At 38.9% G+C, this 18,106-nt stretch overlaps 4 protein-coding genes and 2 long non-coding RNA genes across 10 annotated transcripts in view; 4 read left to right on the top strand and 2 right to left on the bottom strand.

Annotated features, from left to right (window-relative positions):
• Positions 1-398: 398 nt before the first annotated feature.
• Positions 399-15,995, top strand: LOC127349537 (uncharacterized). 5 transcript variants are annotated; one of them, XM_051375380.1, is made up of 5 exons: positions 399-466; positions 621-1,316; positions 1,430-1,555; positions 2,093-2,136; positions 2,557-2,808. In XM_051375380.1, exons 1-5 carry the CDS (start codon positions 412-414, stop codon positions 2,674-2,676), a joined length of 1,041 nt encoding a protein of 346 aa, XP_051231340.1. In that variant the 5' UTR covers positions 399-411; the 3' UTR covers positions 2,677-2,808. The 5 variants fall into 5 exon arrangements, with proteins under 5 accessions (XP_051231340.1, XP_051231339.1, XP_051231337.1 ...); XM_051375379.1 differs by having other exon boundaries at positions 2,087-2,136; XM_051375377.1 differs by lacking the exon at positions 2,557-2,808 and having other exon boundaries at positions 2,087-2,539.
• The window catches only part of LOC127349571 (uncharacterized), a 45,828-nt gene continuing 28,732 nt past the window's right edge, over positions 1,011-18,106 (bottom strand). The window contains exons 2-3 of the long non-coding RNA XR_007880329.1: positions 4,945-5,031; positions 1,011-1,110 (exon numbers count right to left, since the gene is read on the bottom strand). This is a non-coding gene — a long non-coding RNA (uncharacterized LOC127349571). The remainder of the gene's footprint in view (positions 1,111-4,944; positions 5,032-18,106) is intronic.
• LOC127349544 (immunoglobulin kappa light chain-like) overlaps positions 4,171-18,106 on the top strand; it is a 37,514-nt gene continuing 23,578 nt past the window's right edge. The window contains exons 1-5 of the mRNA XM_051375400.1: positions 4,171-4,338; positions 4,461-5,147; positions 5,253-5,378; positions 5,762-5,799; positions 6,644-6,924. Of these exons, the coding sequence (XP_051231360.1) occupies positions 4,284-4,338; positions 4,461-5,147; positions 5,253-5,378; positions 5,762-5,799; positions 6,644-6,763 (1,026 nt within the window). The 5' untranslated portion in view covers positions 4,171-4,283 and the 3' untranslated portion in view covers positions 6,764-6,924. Of the gene's footprint in view, positions 4,339-4,460; positions 5,148-5,252; positions 5,379-5,761; positions 5,800-6,643 lie in introns of the transcript that reaches the window.
• Positions 10,056-12,034, top strand: LOC127349570 (immunoglobulin kappa light chain-like). The gene is made up of 4 exons (XM_051375431.1): positions 10,056-10,187; positions 10,333-11,043; positions 11,410-11,654; positions 11,770-12,034. The coding sequence occupies exons 1-4, from the start codon at positions 10,094-10,096 to the stop codon at positions 11,863-11,865; spliced, it is 1,146 nt and encodes a 381-aa protein (XP_051231391.1). The 5' UTR covers positions 10,056-10,093; the 3' UTR covers positions 11,866-12,034.
• Positions 14,612-16,675, top strand: LOC127349539 (uncharacterized). The gene is made up of 5 exons (XM_051375384.1): positions 14,612-14,830; positions 14,970-15,680; positions 16,055-16,183; positions 16,262-16,305; positions 16,420-16,675. The coding sequence occupies exons 1-5, from the start codon at positions 14,737-14,739 to the stop codon at positions 16,513-16,515; spliced, it is 1,074 nt and encodes a 357-aa protein (XP_051231344.1). The 5' UTR covers positions 14,612-14,736; the 3' UTR covers positions 16,516-16,675.
• Positions 15,361-18,106, bottom strand: part of LOC127349573 (uncharacterized) — a 25,631-nt gene continuing 22,885 nt past the window's right edge. The window contains exon 3 of the long non-coding RNA XR_007880334.1: positions 15,361-15,474. This is a non-coding gene — a long non-coding RNA (uncharacterized LOC127349573). The remainder of the gene's footprint in view (positions 15,475-18,106) is intronic.

Here is an 18,106-nt window from a genome sequence, read left to right as displayed (position 1 = left end):
CCAGTCACAACCAATTTTATAGAACTTGTTATCTTAAGACAATGAGACATTTTTGAGTCTTCTAATTGTTTGCATTTAACACTGATAAAGGTCACATGGTCCCTTTGTTTATAAAGCAGATGATTTGGTAGTTTTCTCTTTTCTAACTTCTCTTGTACATATAACACCTGTCTCTTTGTGTACAATTTCTAACTAATGTTGATTACACACCCTTGTGAATAGAAATCTCTCCAAATTATGTTTTGAATTCCATGAGAATTCTTTCTCAAAGACCAAAATGAACAATGAGGAGGGCACAGATCATGTGATCATTCAGAGTCATTTCTGATTGGCCAATCAAATGCAGCCTTGACACTGAAAAGTGGAGAATGTGTGGAGATTCTCTCAATCGACCACGGCAATCTCAACAAAATGACACCTCCGATGTTCGCTTTGTTTGTGACATGTCTGCTCTTGGGGACAATGGGTAAGTTTTACATTTTGTTAGTCTCTTTTTTTCTTAAAATGATTGCTTCTGATATTTTCCAGATGTTTTGCAATACATTTTGGATGTTACAATATGCTTCCAGTCATGGTATAAAGTGAACTGTGCAATTGTTTGGTCTCCATTTTCTCCTCAGCGGATATGATCCCTCCTAAACTATCATCATCTCTACATTTCCGATCTGTTAGCGTTGGTAAAAACGTGACTTTGGAATGTTTCTATAAAGATGGCATGGCAGTGATGTTTTACTGGTATAAACAAACTCCGGGACAGAAACCACAGCTGATGTCTAAATTCTATAAGCATGACAAAAATGGCACTTTGAATGGTGAATTTAAGAACGATCCACGCCTTGAACTGGAAACTACCACTGGTAAAAATCACTTGAAGATCTCAGATGTGCGAATTTCAGACTCAGCTACGTACTACTGCATAAGTGGCTATTCCTATGTGTATGAATTTATTGAGGGCGCTATTGTCAGTGTAAAGGGTTCAGGTTTGAAGATCCCAGCTTCGGTCCATCAGTCAGCATCTGAGACCATCCAGCCAGGAGGCTCTGTGACTCTGAACTGTACAGTACACACTGGGACCTGTGATGGAGAACACAGTGTTTACTGGTTCAAAACCTCTGAAGAATCTCATCCAGGACTCATTTACACCCATGGAGGCAGTAATGATCAGTGTGAGAGGAAACCTGACACACAAACACACACCTGTGTCTACAACTTGCCAATGCAGAGCCTGAATCTTTCTCATGCTGGGACCTACTACTGTGCTGTTGCCTCATGTGGACACATACTGTTTGGAGACGGGACCAAGCTGGACTTTGAAGGTAAGTAACTTTAAACAAAGATTGTTAAATAGTGATGGATACTTTCTAATCAGATTTAATAAAAAAAAGTACCTGTAATGCCTCCTCATGTTCCATATGTTAATGATCTGCAGATGCGGTGCACTCTTTTGCCTTGGTGTATTTCTTGACTGGAGTTTTGGCATTCAGCATCATCCTGCTTGTTTTCCTGGCTTACACAGCACATACACTGTACACTGCAAACAACTGCCAATGCACAGGTAGGCTAAACTGTCATTCCTTAAAATTGATAGTGGGTTCAATGTATGTAATATTGAAGAGCAGAACTTACCACTTACTGTAAGATACATACAATGGGAATATATACTAATTATTCTGTTTTATCAGCTTCAAACATCATTGGCGTTGTGAACTGTGCACCACTGACACAGATTTGTAGCCAAAGATTAATTGGAAAATTAGACTGGTAAAGAGCAAAACATTTTTTACATGGAGTTGTCAAAATAAAACAGTATGTTGGCTAAAGTGTTACATTTAATTATAATTACACTGATAATATGACTTGCCGGTGGAATTAAGTAGTTTTAGTGCTGGCCTTCTTTGATTCATTCATTTTAAAGTACCAGCTTGTCCTGTGGTTCCACATGTGTCGTGTTTGTGTAGAAGATACATTTTAAAATCAAATAAACTGTTTTATCACTTCCAAATAATCAAAATAATTAGATTAATAAGAGAATAGGTTTTCTCAACCCAAGCAGAGCAAATTTTGAAGTCGCTGTTTTTTTTTTCACAACCAGACTCTCAGGCAAGATCCTCAGCTACCTTGGCTCCCAATGCAGAGGTGAGTGTTTCAAAGTCTTACTGTTACTGTAACTGCAACATATTAAACAGCAACCAAACGGAGCATGAGAAAAAACAGAAAAAAGCAAACAGCAACAACTGTACAATATGCAGTTCAATATATCACGACAAGTGGTACATACCCTCTGGAGGATTGATCATAGATTGTACAGTGGTGGCCAATTGTCATTGTACTCAAGTTGTTGCTTAGTTGTTGGGGGTATTCCTGTTATTTTGTCCACAGCTTAAAACACAAAAACTACAACAGGTGAGTAATGCCTGTCTTATAGTCTCAACAAAATCAATTTACATTTTTCACTTCACGAAGGAAGTTACTTTTGCAGGGCTGAACAGATAAATCCAGTAAATCCTGAGACATATACCAATATGGCAATTAACCATTTTTATATCTTATTCCCAGGGTTACCAGGATACAGACAACCTCCATTATGCTGCTTTAAGGACCAAAAATGCCAACAGATCAAGAAAACAAAGAGACAACAGCCTGAATGAATGTGTGTACTCCAGGGTCAGGCAGTAAAAGTGGACGTTTTGTTTTTGTGTTTGTGTTAACAGAAGTGACAAGTTTGTCAGTTTTTTTACCTCCATAATCTGAATGTAAAGATTTACCTTGCAAAGCACCAATTAAACATGTTCCTTCAGTTACAGTTAAGTCGTGTTTCTTTGATTGAGGTGACATATTTCCACTCTCGCTACACTTGTAGTCAACAACGTACAAACACACAACCACACATAACTGATGTCTGTGGTGACTGTGGGCTCAGGTACTTGATAGCGGAATATAAAGCTTCAACATTGACAGTCTGTACATGTGTAATGTTTCCCCCTTCACACAACACACACTATTTGGGTGTTGTTTGTGGTTACTTAATAAATCAAAAGCACATCAAACTCTCAGCAACACTATCTCACGGTCATTGGGACACAATTAGTATGGCACTGCGACCTTTCAGTATGTTTGATACGATATGGCGTAGTAGCATGCTCAGAAATATCTGCGATGATGCATGCGGCACGAGCTAATTCGTCCAAAAGTGAGCGCCCACCCTCAGCGTATTGATAATGCCTGTTCTTCTTCACAGGTTGTTTACTGTAAGTGTGCTGATTGTACACCACAAGCCCAAAGGTGTAAAGCTCTTTTTAGCTCTCAGAATACCTTTGGCCATGTACTTTTCTAGACCCCTCTGCTCATTGTGTCTTTGTGGTTTCAAACAGGAAGCCTCTGCAGTGTTTTCATGCACAGCAGCCACACGGTACAACTCTAATGCCCAGACTATTCTAAGATCAGAAGAAATCATTTGAGCAATCAAACTTTTAATTTCATTTGCAAACATTGAGTGATACTATATAACAAGTTTATGATCAATCAAAGTTTTGAATGCTAAATTAGTGCTGAGTTGTCTTGAACTGGTAAACTAATAACTAGTAACTCTAACATTAGTGCATATGCACTCAACTGTTCTCAGTGTGCAGTTTAACACAGGTAACATTGTCAGGAATCCTCAGGACCAGCCATGAGGGAGTAATGTGCTCATGTTGATGTTAGCCTAAACATCTTATCATGTCCACCCACAGAAACCTGGTACAAGTATTTCTGCCTGACAGACAGTTTAGCCAGCACAGAGGTATTCCATATTATTCATTATCCGTATTACTGTTGAATCAACCAAACAGTGGCCATGATGTGTGTTGGGAAGGAGCAGATGAGGCAATGAACATCCCTATAGAATATATAATAATAATAATAATAATAGCGGTTACATCTGCCACTAATAACCACAATACAAATATATAATTTAATTTGGTGACGTAATATGGACATAATATTAGGTTACAGCTGATCCAATCTCTAGCAATTGAGTATTCAAAGTGCCATTTCCCACACAAAGACTGATGACATGTATAGAATGGAAAATTGGAAACCAGATGAGTGGGGCGTCTCTCAGAGGTCCTGTTTACAGCTTGTAGGTTTCTCTTAGTGCAGTGCATTCAATGCAGCACTGATCATGTGTTCGTTGCTTCCAAATCAGGATATTACTTCTCGTTAGCCAATCAAACGGAGTCTTCTCTCTGAAGAGTGGAGAAGGTATCTTCATTCATTTCATTCATCACGGCATTTTGAGCACGATGGCAGCTCTGAGGTTTGCTCTGTATCTGACTTATCTGTTCTTGGGAAGAATAGGTAAGTTGTCTGCTGTAACTTCAATATTTAATATGATTACACATTTTGAATTTAGACATCACGATCAATTTATATCATTGCATTAAACATGTTTTTCTCGATTTTTGTTTTTTTGTCCTCAGCGCAGACGACTAATCTGGAATCGCCCATATATGTGCGTCAAGATAGTGGTTTTGTATCAGCTAATGTTGGTGAAAACGTGACTATGCGATGTTTCTATCAAGGTGATGCAATGATGTTTTACTGGTATAAGCAAACTCTGGGACAGAAACCAAGGCTTGTCTCTACCTACTATAAACATGATAAAAGTGGCATCTTTGATAAAGAATTCAAGAACAATCCTCGTTTCTCACTAAAAACAGGAAACGGTACAAATCACTTGATAATCTCTGATTTGCACATTTCAGACTCAGCTACTTACTACTGCACAGGTTGCTTTAGATACGACTTAGAATTTGTAGAGGGTGTCACTGTCAACGTAAAGGGTTCAGGTTTGAACATCCCAGCTTCAGTCCAGACCATCCAGCCAGGAGGCTCTATGACTCTGAACTGTACAGTACACACTGGGACCTGTGATGGAGAACACAGTGTTTACTGGTTTAAAACCTCTGAAGAATCTCATCCAGGACTCATTTACACCCATGGAGGCAGGAATGATCAGTGTGAGAGGAAACCCAACAACCAAACACACACCTGTGTGTACAACTTGCCAATGCAGAGCCTGAATCTTTCTCAAGCTGGGACCGACTGTGCTGTTGCCTCATGTGGACACATGCTGTTTGGAGAGGATAAAAAGTTGGACTTGGAACGTAAGTAACACTATAGCAGATGTTTCATATATATATATTAGTTATGATTACTACTTCCTCAATATTCTACAGATCTGTAATGTCTCCTATCATCTGTATCTGCAGATGAGGTGCATTCTTTTGGCTTGGTGTATTTCTTGACTGGAGCTTTGGCATTCACCACCACCCTGGTTGTTTTACTGGCATATGCAGTGTATACAATTAACAACAGACCCTGCTGTCAGTGTAAAGGTAGGCTAACTTTATGTACTATTTTTTTTTTTTAAAGTTATTTTTTGGGCCTTTTCATGCCTTTATTGGTCAGAGACAGCCGAAGATAGACAGGAAAGGGGGGCACAGCTTCCAATTTTCAGTCAATTTGTGAAAAACTGAGCCATTTAACACAACTATAAACTCAAGAGGGCTTAAGTTGATGAAGGCTTTATAATATTAAAAATAGTTGTGGTTGGTTTTAGTGTGGGTTCTTTAGTTATTCATTTAGACTATTGTGGTACATTTTCCATCATATCTGAGTGGTATATTATTTTAAAAATCAAGACATTTAAATAATTGGTTTTCTTACTACCAGCTTTAGTGAATTTTGAAGGCTTTTCTTTTGTTGTTTTCTTAACCAGACTCACGATCTTCAGCTGCCTTGACTCTAAATGCAGTGGTGAGTATTTCTGAAGTATAGCACCTCTATAACAATGTATATTACAACATTACAATAAGTGCAGGGAAAAAGCAACACCTGTGCAAATTATGGTAATTCAATATAATACGTCTGACATACACACTTCGGTAGCTGTTAGGATCCATTATGTGAACTTTAAAGAAACTGTGAGTCTTCGGTTCTAGGTTCTGCTTAGGGTTAGGGTTAGGGTTACAAACCACTCCACTCAGTTACAAACCTGAACGTTTTGGTTACATGTCATTGAAATAGCACATGAGTATGTTAATATAAGCTATATGTTAAGGGTGGTTTTATCTTGCATGCTTATTTAAACCCAAACCATGATCTTCAAATAATCCAGAAGTTTTAATGCCTAAACCTAACCAAACTGCAACTTTTTCACAATGTTAATTATTGTCACAATGATGATGAAGGTCCCCTGATTATTGTTACCATGATGACAAAGGTCACTTGATGAAGGTAACGTGATGGTTGCATATCAAAATTCTTTAAGATATTAAGCACAATCTCCATCGTAGTATGTATTTTTTGGAATAACGGGCCTTGGGAGAAGTGGACTTTTGTTTTTGGGAAAACAGGCTGTTCGACAAATGGGACTTTTTGACTGTTGGTTTTTTGGAGTAATTGGTCATCAAAACAATAGGCAGTCCCTGTGGAAATGGCCTATATGTAAAGCACAGAGGTTCTATTTTCTAAGTGCTGTGCTCTTGTGGATGATATTATATAAAGGTGTTGCTGTTGGTGTGTACAATATATGTAAGACAAGTGATGTGTATATATATATATATGGTGATTAAACATTAAAATTATATTTTATTACCAGGATTACAGCAATTCAGACAACCTCCATTACGCTGCTTTGAAGGCACACAAGGTCAACAGATCAACGAGACTGAGGAATGACGTGCAAAGTGAATGTGTGTACTCCGGAGTAAGGCAGTAGGAGCTGGAGATATTTCATTTGTACTTTGTTTCTGTGTAAGAAGAATGTGTCTATCAAACTAAATAACGTTCATTATTTTCATTGCTGTCAGATTTCACCTCAGTATACTGAATGTAAAGTCTTTCTTTTCCATAAACTAATAAAACATTGCAAGAAACCAAGCTTCCTTGATACAGCAAAGTTCAATTGGTCTACTGTCACTTTAACAGTAGTTAACAGCATAAAAACACAGCACACACAGCTTATCTATGTGGTGCCTGAGGTCGCAGAGACCGCACTGGAATATTGCAATATCAGTACCCAGGTTGGAGAACCTGCAGAGAAACTGTTTGACTGTTAATGCGGCATGGTTGAAAGAATGACACTTCATCATTGAGATTGTGTACACTAGCACAGAAACTGGCCACACCCATCTGTTTAATACCCCTCTCTGACTGGGAGACACATCGTCGTAGTCATGTCTCATTTCATGGTCATAGATGAGTTGATGTGAGTTTTTTTTTTTTTTTTTTTTGGTTCAGTTGGGAATAACTTTATAGAAATGACAAAGAAAGAGCTAGAGGAAGTGCACGAGAGAATGTGAGAAGGCCAAACATAACAGAAAGTAAACCTCTGTTGAAACGTTACTGGGTTCTTCTTAGTGGTTACTTCAAAGGCAAATAAAACTCAGCAACAATAAGGTAGCAAGCATGAACACATTTCAAAGGCTTTTCACGTACTATACCTTCTGAAATTTAAGAGCAAGCTATTGCAAACATTAAGCCTGATCCATACGGGTGTGACTCAGCAGGACCGGCCTTCTCATAGCAGGGTGGCAACAAGACCAGTCACCATGTAATATCTGCATATACATTTTTAACATGGCTGGAGCCAGTCTATCAGATAGTGAGTGTCCGCCTTCATTGTATTTAGGTCTTTCTTAAATGTCTATGCAGGATGGTTATTGTCATTAAGTATCTCTTTTAGCCTTTGTGTGGTTGTCTGTCAAAGATTAGCTCTCAGTATACTTGGTCATGTGCTTTTCTACGACCCTTTGCTCACTTTGTCTTTGTTCTTCCAAATAGGAAGTCTCTGCAGTGTCTTCATGCACAGCAGTCACACAGTATAACTCTAATGCCCAGACTATTTAAGTAGATCATATCAATAAAACAGTGTCCAAATGCTAAAACTGAGTTTTATATAATAATAACTGGTAGTATAAATAACTCAATCAATACATTGTGTTTGTCTATAACATGTACAGTGCAGTGTAAGGAGGGGCCCTATACTGTTAGCCTAAACTGCTTATTATGTCCAATTCCTATAGCACTTTGATGAGGTTCAAATTCCTGGTTTTATGTGTCATATCTCAACAATTATAAAATGGATTTTCATGGAATTTGATTTCGGAATCTGACAGGGCAAAATATCTCAATAGCTATTGGTTGGATTGCCATTAAATCCTGTACACACATTCACCTTGTAATCAGCGTGCTAATATGCAAAACTAAGATGTGTTAGCATTTGTGTTAGCACCACTAAGTGCATCCTAAGAGCTACTAGCAGACGTCAAACTGAACCTGCTCACCCCGGGACTGCAGGTTTTGGGTCAACCAGTGCACCCCTTGGCCTTTTATTCCTTTCATTTATTTGAACAAAGTTTTAACCCCCCTGTGTCCCACACCAGGGAACTCCATTTGTGCTGTCATTGGCAACAAGCTGTCACACAAACTCACAGTCAACACAACAGAGAACGATAGCAAGAATTATGGCTATATGCCAAGCCTATAACTGATAAATGGTTGAAAATCAGCTAAATGTTCTTCTAATGGCCGTGTAAACACTAATATTTTACATCAAATAATAGAGAAGACATCACTAGGTATTACAGATATTAAATCCTTACACTGATAAAGTAATACCCTTTTCTAACCAGGAACATGAAGGCTGGTTGCATCTTTCAATCTAACCAATCAGCATTCACCTTTCTCACTCCTGTGGTGAAGGTGGGGTGTGGAAACTTTGGTCACAGCAGAGCTTGAACACAGGAAGAATAACCTATTATCTGAAATATGTGCTAACTTTGAAATGCAAACAACTTACTTTGTTCAGTAAAGAGTGAGAAATCTTTCTGCTGGTGGATTGTTGGGGGCAGGACAACAGAAATAATGTAATTTATATTACATTAATACGTTGTAAAGTAAAAGTGGAAGGGTGGGGGATGGCAGACTCTACCAATCCTGGTTCATTTCCAATAACAAAGAAAGTACAGAGTGGAGTCTCACTTAGCTCACCCTGACCACAAACTTTACACACAACTTACTTTGTTCAGTAATGGATGAGAAATGTTTCTGCTTGTGAATTGTTGGGGGCAGGACAACAGAAGGCTGTAATTTACACATAGTGGAAGGAAGGCAGACTATTAGTGGAGTCTAAGTTTTTCTCAGTTCCCCATGACCACAAACTTTATCCCAGAGTTGACTAAGTAGTTTTGATAAGTTTCAGTTCCTTAAAGTTCACTAAGTCTTCATTTACATTTTAATTTGAGAAGAATAATGGGCATGTTATATCATCAGAAAATCGTTTTGTGGAGGATTAAATAAATATTCACACCTACACCACAACATTTGGAGTTTAGCGTTAGCATTTGCATCGAGCTTAGCAGTGTTAAAAGGACAGTGCACCCCAAAATCAAAATTTGCATTTTGCATTACCTGTAGCGCTATTTATAGTTGCTACATGAAACTGCATACAAAAAGGTCTCTGGGTTATCTTGAGTTGATTGACATTGCTGTTTTTCAAATATATTAGCTTTGAGTGTCATCTGGTTCCATTATATCTGAGTGGAGTCAATTTCTTTTGGCAATAATTCCAAAACTCAGCAACTCACACGCCAAAACAATCTAGATGGATAAATAGCACTACAGGTACGTTTACAATTGTATTTTTGATTGTGGGGTGAACTGTCCTTTTGAGATGTGTTTATCTAGGTTGGTGTAGTAATAGACCAAATGACATTTATTCAGAATTATGAGTAAGGTTCGGTGCTTCTTGAGATAATTCAGTCACAGAGTCTTTTATTCAGCACTTTTAGTCTTATACACTGATCTGAGAGGAAATGAGTGATAATATGTTTTATGTCTTTGTCTTTGTAGATTCACTTTGTTCTGAAAACCCTCTCTAAATATCATGTTTGAACTTTATCTGCTGCTGATGTCGGTTAATGAAAGTGACTGACGTAGACAATGTGGGGGGCACTGAACATGTGGTCACTGTTTCCAAAATAGGACATTCAGTGTCACTTCTTGTTAGCCAATCAAACACAGTCCTCTCTGTAAGAGTAGAGAACGTATGGAGGATCTCCACATTCATCAAGACATTTTGGTCACGATGACATCTTTGAAGTTGGCTTTATATCTGACTTGTCTTTGCTTGTGGAGAATAGGTAAGTTTGGTCTTTTGATGATGTTTTTGTATGCTTTCAAGTGTATAGTCAATGTTTAGTCATTATGATCAGAATTTTTAATCACTATGATAAACTGCTATCATTGCATTCATTTTGTTCCTTTCTTTTTCTCTTTTCTATTCAGCTCTGACAACTGATGTTAAATTGTCCACATCTGTGCGTCAAGAGAATGGTTTTATATCAGCTAATGTTGGCGACAACGTGACATTACGATGTTTCTTTCAAAGTGACGAAGCAGCAGTGTTTTCCTGGTACAAACAAACTCTGGGACAGAAACCAAGGATTGTTTCTAACTACTATGAACACGATAAAAAGGGCTCCTTTTCAGATGAATTCAAGAACAATCCACGCTTCACACTGGAAACTAAAAAGGGTAAAAATCACTTGACAATCTCAAATTTGCAAACTTCAGAATCAGCTACTTATTACTGTGTAGTAAGTTGCTATGCATACAAGTTTGAATTTGCAGAGGGTGTTACTGTCAGTGTAAAGGGTTCAGGTTTGAAGATCCCAGCTTTGGTCCATCAGTCAACATCTGAGAGCATCCAGCCAGGAGGCTCTGTGACTCTGAACTGTACAGTACACACTGGGACCTGTGATGGAGAACACAGTGTTTACTGGTTCAAAACCTCTGAAGAATCTCATCCAGGACTCATTTACACCCATGGAGGCAGTAATGATCAGTGTGAGAGGGAACCCAACACACAAACACACACCTGTGTCTACAACTTGCCAATGCAGAGCCTGGATCTTTCTCATGCTGGGACCTACTACTGTGCTGTTGCCTCATGTGGACACATACTGTTTGGAAATAGGACCAAGCTGGATTTTGAAGGTAAGTGAACTTCCTAGTAGAGGTTATTTCATCTTAAGAATATTGCTTTCTATTTAAATAAGAGCTCAGTGTGTTCATCTAGAGTCTAAAAGCACAATGTTCGTAATGTCCTCTGTCGAATGATGATAAGAGCCCTCTTTGTTTTTTTTTTGAGTGGCCCTTTGGCACTCACCACCAATCAAAATGACAGTTTCTTTCAAAGAAACAATCTCACTGAACATCCCTCTGATTCTTCTTTTGCTAAATTTCTATATAAACTCAAAGCCAGCAACAAGTTAATTTGACCAACATATCGGCGTGGCCAATTTCTCTTTTAGCCACTGAAAGGTTGAACATTCTCCTGATGTCTGGCTATCTGCAGGTGAGAAGAACCGTCCAACACCCTTGTTTTTTTCTTGAGTGGTACTTCAGCATTCACCACCATCCTGACTGTTTTGCTGGCTTTCTCAATGTGCATGATGGACAACAGAAACAGCTGCCATTGTACAGGTAACTGGTACTGTTCACATCTATACTGTGTATTTAGTGAAAATGACATTATTGTAAAGCTTTCATTTTGCCTTTCAGAGTCTCGAGCAAGATTTTCAGCTCCCTTCTTAACCAATGTAGAGGTATTTTCTGTTTAGATGTTAAAATGTGTTACCATTCAAACATTTTAGTAGTGGAATGTTTGTGGTTTTATTTCTGTTATGGACAAACTCCATAACAGAGTTATGTCATTTCCAGGGTTACCAAGGTGCAGACAAAGAGAACAAGGTCAACAGACGAGGAGGGCAGAGAGACGACACCTGGAGTGAATGTGTGTACTTCACTGTAAAGTAGTAGAGTCGGACATGTTTCTCCTTGTCTCTATGTGATACAACATGATTCATACTGATTCATTTTAAAGTGTAATTTGGCTTTTGTAAACATGATTTCAGCTAAATATGATGGCTGTAAAATAAAGCACTGCTTTCTAATAAACTAATTAAACAAGCTTTTACAAAGACAATACATGAAAGTGTAATGATTTCCACGCCTCTGTGCCAGTAGGTAGCAAAACACTTCCTCAGTGGTTCTGGTGGTTTTCTGAACACTGCAACTATAACAAGTGTGATTCACACAGAAAGTCCTGCAGCTTGCAGAAGCTCACCTCCTTATTGCCAGTGCAGTACGTACGTAAAGACACAGGCCCCACCTATTAGTAGCAGCCAGAGGTGGGAGTAAGTCACACATGTGCAAGTCACAAGCAAGTCTTAAGTCTTAACCTTAATGTCTCAAGCAAGTCCCAAGTCACTGTGGTGAGAGTCAAGCAAGTCAAGTCGCCCCTGCTATAAGCAGCCAAGTCACGAGTCAAGTCATATGAAATTCTCTGCCCCAGTTTCCACATTAAAATAATCAAAAAGCAGTGGTCATAAAATGTTTTATTTTAAACATTAATGAAAACTGTTGCTTGCTTAAACCCTAGAAATCTTACTGATCAACATGTAATATCTGAATATACATTTTTAACATGGCTGGAGCCAGTCTATCAGATAGTGAGTGTCCGCCTTCATTGTATTTAGGCCTTTCCTAAATGTCTATGCAGGATGGTTATTGTCATTAAGTATCTCTTTTAGCTTCTGTGTGGTTGTCAGTCAAAGATTAGCTCTCAGTGTACTTGGTCATGTGCTTTTCTACGACCCTTTGCTCTCTGTGTCTTTGTGGTTTCAAACAGGAAGTCTCTGCAGTGTCTTCATGCACAGCAGTTACACAGTATAACTCTAATGCCCAGACTATTTAAGTAGATCATATCAATAAATGAATGTCAAGAGGCTAAAACTGGGTTTAACAGAGTAATCTACAAATAACTCATTAACAATGTGTACGCAGTCAACCAATACATTGTTTTTGCCTACATCATTTAGAGTGCAGTGTAACTATACTGCTATAACCCCAATGACCAGCACTCTGCTGTTAACCTAAACTGCTCAACATGTCCTCCCACAGTAATCTCAGGTTTCTGTCCGACAGACCAACCACACAAACCTAACAGTGACCATGGTACGTGTGCTTGGGAGAAGCAGCTCTAACAATTAACACCCCCATCTAAGGCCAGGTCAAATTATTCTGACGTTAGTGATCCCCTAACACTTCTAGCACCGCCATGAGGTTCACATTTGTGGTCCAGTGAAATGACACCCAGATGGACTCCCATTATATTTGATATACACACGATCTTGCCCACAGGATGAATTGTAATCAGAATGCTAACATGCTAAACTAAGATGTGTTAGCATGTTTGTTAGCGCCACTGTGCCTAAGTACAACCTAACAGAGCTGCTAGCATGGCTTTAGAGTCTTAGTCCTGTTTTATTTATAATGTGGGCTTACAACACCACACCAACCTCTTCTTCCTGTCGGCTGATCATGCATCTTTCTTTTGAACAAAGTTTCAACCCCCCTGTGTCCTACACATGAGCACTCCATCTCTGCTGCCATTGGCAACAACCTGTCACACAAACTCACAGTCATTTTCTATCAAATACGAGTAAAAAGTAATGATTAGTAATAATTATAATTTCTTATAAGGAACATGAGGGCTGGTCACATCTTTCAGTCTAACCAATCAGCATTCACCTTTCTCACTCCTGTGGTGAAGGTGGGGTGTGGAAACTTCGGTCACAGCAGAGCTTAAACACAGGAAGAATAACCTATTACCTATTATGTGCTAACTTTGAAATGTAAACAACTTACTTTGTTCAGTAAAGAGTGAGAAATCTTTCTGCTGGTGGATTGTTGGGGGCAGGACAACAGAAGTAATGTAATTTATATTACATTAATACGTTGAAAAGTGAAAGTGGAAGGGTGGGGAATGGCAGACTCTACCAATCCTGGTTCATTTCCAATAAAAAAGAAAGTACAGAGTGGAGTCTCACTCAGCTCACCCTGACCACAAACTTTACCCTAGAGTTGACCACATTGTTTTCATTGTTGCTTCAGTTCAAAGCAGTTTATAAGCCCTCATTAACCTTTTAATTTTAGACAGATAATCGGTGTGTTAAATTATCACATAATCTTCTTGTGGTGGATAAAAGGAACACCCACACAATGACACAACTTGGGCTTCAGAGTTTGCACTCTTGTCGAGTTTAGCACTGTTAAGATGTGTTTATCTGGGTTGGTGTAGAAGACAAAATGACACTCATACAACGTTAAAAGTAAGATTCTTTTTCAAATATTTCAACTATCAAGGCTTTTAAACGCACAGTGGGGAATTTATGACGCGATACGTCAAAATCGCAAATAGAAACGTAGTTTGATGATTTCGTTAAGTAGCGAGGGATCATGTGAGTTGTTGTCTTCATTGTTAAACAACCTCCAGTGCTGATGAAAATCTATCTGACGAGAATCAGGCAGAAGTCATGTTCATGGAATATCCACTGGAATCTGTTTGAGCTTTTTTTTGCTACTGATGTCGGTAAATGAAAGTGAGTGAATTTGGTGGAGCAGTACTAGACTTCACTGAATTATTTCTGTTCTTAGTTATTTTAAACATCGACCTTACAAGTGATATGGTGGTTTTCATACCTCTCTCCAAGCGCTTGACTTGAGAACCAAAATGCACAATGGTGGGGGCACTGAACATGTGGTCACTGTTTCCAAAATAGGACATTCAGTGTCACTTCTTGTTAGCCAATCAAACACAGTCCTCTCTGTAAGAGTAGAGAACGTATGGCGGATCTCCACATTCATCAAGACATTTTGGTCACGATGACATCTTTGAAGTTGGCTTTATATCTGACTTGTCTTTGCTTGTGGAGAATAGGTAAGTTTGGTATTTTGCTGATGTTTTTGTATCCTTTCGAATGTATAGTCAATGTTTAGTCATTATGATCAGAATGTATAATCACTATGATAAACTGCTATCATTGGATTCATTTTGTTCCTTTCTCTTTTCTATTCAGCTCTGACAACTGATGTTAAATTGTCCCCATCTGTGCGTCAAGAGAATGGTTTTATATCAGCTAATGTTGGCGACAACGTGACATTACGATGTTTCCATCAAAATAACGAAACAGCAGTGTTTTCCTGGTACAAACAAACGCTGGGACAGAAACCGAGGATTGTTTCTACCTACTTTGAAGACGATATAAAGGGCACTTTTACTGATGAATTCAAGAACAATCCACGCTTCACACTGGAAACTAAAAAGGGAAAAAATCACTTGACAATCTCAAATTTGCACACTTCAGACTCAGCTACTTACTACTGTGTAGTAAGTTGCCATGCATATAAGTTTGAATTTAAAGAAGGCTTTACTGTCAGTGTAGAGGATTCAGGTTTGAACATCCCAGCTTCGGTCCATCAGTCAGCATCTGAGAGCATCCAGCCAGGAGGCTCTGTGACTCTGAACTGTACAGTACACACTGGGACCTGTGATGGAGAACACAGTGTTTACTGGTTCAAAACCTCTGAAGAATCTCATCCAGGACTCATTTACACCCATGGAGGCAGTAATGATCAGTGTGAGAGGAAACCTGACACACAAACACACACCTGTGTCTACAACTTGCCAATGCAGAGCCTGGATCTTTCTCATGCTGGGACCTACTACTGTGCTGTTGCCTCATGTGGACACATACTGTTTGGAGACGGGACCAAGCTGGATTATGAAGGTAAGGCACTTTCTAGTAGAGATCATCTGAAGAATATTGCTTTCTATTTAAACTACAGAGCTGTCAGTTGTGTTCATCTAGAGTCTAGATAAGCACAACGTTCTGTAATGTCCTTGCTGTCTGAATCTACAGATGATGAAGACTCTCTCTTGGTGTATTTCTTGAGTGGCACTTTGGCATTCACCACCATCCTGACTGTTTCTTTCAAAGAAACAATCTCACTACACATCCCTCTGATTCGTTCTTTTTCTAAATTTCTATATAAACTCAAAGCCAGCAACAAGTTAATTTGACCAACATATCGGCGTGGCCAATTTCTCTTTTTAGCTCTACTAAAAGGTTGAAAATGTCTTCTGATGTCTGGCTATCTGCAGATGAGAAGAACCGTCCCAACACCCTTGTGTATTTCTTGAGTGGTACTTTGGCATTCACCACCATTCTGACTGTTTTGCTGGCTTTCTCAATGTGCATGATGAACAAAAGAAACAGCTGCCATTGTACAGGTAACTGGTGCTGTTCACATCTATACTGTGTATTTAGTGAAAATGACATTATTGTAAAGCTTTCATTTTGCCTTTCAGAGTCTCGAGCAAGATTTTCAGCTGCCTCCATAACCAATGTAGAGGTATTTTCTGTTTAGATGTTAAAATGTGTTATCATTCAAACATTTTAAGCAGTAAAATGTTTGTGGTTTTATTTCTGTTATGGACGAACTCATGTTTTTCTGTGTCATTTCCAGGGTTACCAAGGTGCAGACAAAGAGAACAAGGTCAACAGACGAGGAGGGCAGAGAGACTACACCTGGAGTGAATGTGTGTACTTCACTGTAAAGTAGTAGAGTCAGACATGTTTCCTCCTTGTCTCTATGTGACACAACATGATTCATTTTAAAGTGTAATTTGGCTTTTGTGAACATGATTTCAGCTAAATATGATGGCTGTAAAATAAAGCACTGCTTTCTAATAAACTAATTAAACAAGCTTTTACAAAGACAATACATGAAAGTGTAATGATTTCCAAGCCTCTGTGCCAGTAGGTAGCAAAACACTTCCTCAGTGGTTCTGGTGGTTTTCTGAACACTGCAACTATAACAAGTGTGATTCACACAGAAAGTCCTGCAGCTTGCAGAAGCTCACCTCCTTATTGCCAGTGCAGTACGTACATAAAGACACAGGCCCCACCTATTAGTAGCAGCCAGAGGTGGGAGTAAGTCACACATGTGCAAGTCACAAGCAAGTCTTAAGTCTTAACCTTAATGTCTCAAGCAAGTCCCAAGTCACTGTGGTGAGAGTCAAGCAAGTCAAGTCGCCCCTGCTATAAGCAGCAAAGTCACGAGTCAAGTCATATGAAATTCTCTGCCCCAGTTTCCACATTAAAATAATCAAAAAGCAGTGGTCATAAAATGTTTTATTTTAAACATTAATGAAAACTGTTGCTTGCTTAAACCCTAGAAATCTTACTGATCAACATGTAATATCTGAATATACATTTTTAACATGGCTGGAGCCAGTCTATCAGATAGTGAGTGTCTGCCTTCATTATATTTAGGACTTTCCTAAATGTGTTTGCAGGATGGTTATTGTCATTAAGTATCTCTTTTAGCTTCTGTGTGGTTGTCAGTCAAAGATTAGCTCTCAGTGTACTTGGTCATGTGCTTTTCTACGACCCTTTGCTCTCTGTGTCTTTGTGGTTTCGAACAGGATGTCTCTGCAGTGTCTTCATGCACAGCAGTCACACAGTATAACTCTAATGCCCAGACTATTTAAGTAGATCATATCAATAAATCAGTGTCCAAAGGCTAAAACTGGGTTTAACAGAGTAATCTACAAATAACTCATTAACAATGTGTACGCAGTCAACCAATACATTGTTTTTGCCTACATCATTTAGAGTGCAGTGTAACTATACTGCTAAAACCCCAATGACCAGCACTCTGCTGTTAACCTAAACTGCTCAATATGTCCTCCCACAGTAATCTCAGGTTTCTGTCCGACAGACCAACCACACAAACCTAACAGTGACCATGGTACGTGTGCTTGGGAGAAGCAGCTCTAACAATTAACACCCCCATCTAAGGCCAGGTCAAATTATTCTGACGTTAGTGATCCCCTAACACTTCTAGCACCACCATGAGGTTCACATTTGTGGTCCAGTGAAATGACACCCAGATGGACTCCCATTATATTTGATATACACATGATCTTGCCCACAGGATGAATTGTAATCAGAATGCTAACGTGCTAAACTAAGATGTGTTAGCATCTTTGTTAGCGCCACTGTGCCTAAGTACAACCTAACAGAGCTGTTAGCATGGCTTTAGAGTCTTAGTCCTGTTTTATTTATAATGTGGGTTTACAACACCACACCAACCTCTTCTTCCTGTCGGCTGATCATGCATCTTTCTTTTGAACAAAGTTTCAACCCCC

Source organism: Dicentrarchus labrax, unplaced genomic scaffold (genome assembly GCF_905237075.1).
Source record: "Dicentrarchus labrax unplaced genomic scaffold, dlabrax2021, whole genome shotgun sequence".
In the NCBI taxonomy this organism is placed as follows: Eukaryota; Metazoa; Chordata; class Actinopteri; family Moronidae; genus Dicentrarchus; species Dicentrarchus labrax.
The sequence above is the reverse complement of the archived record's forward strand: the minus strand, read 5'-3'. Positions and strand labels throughout refer to the sequence as shown.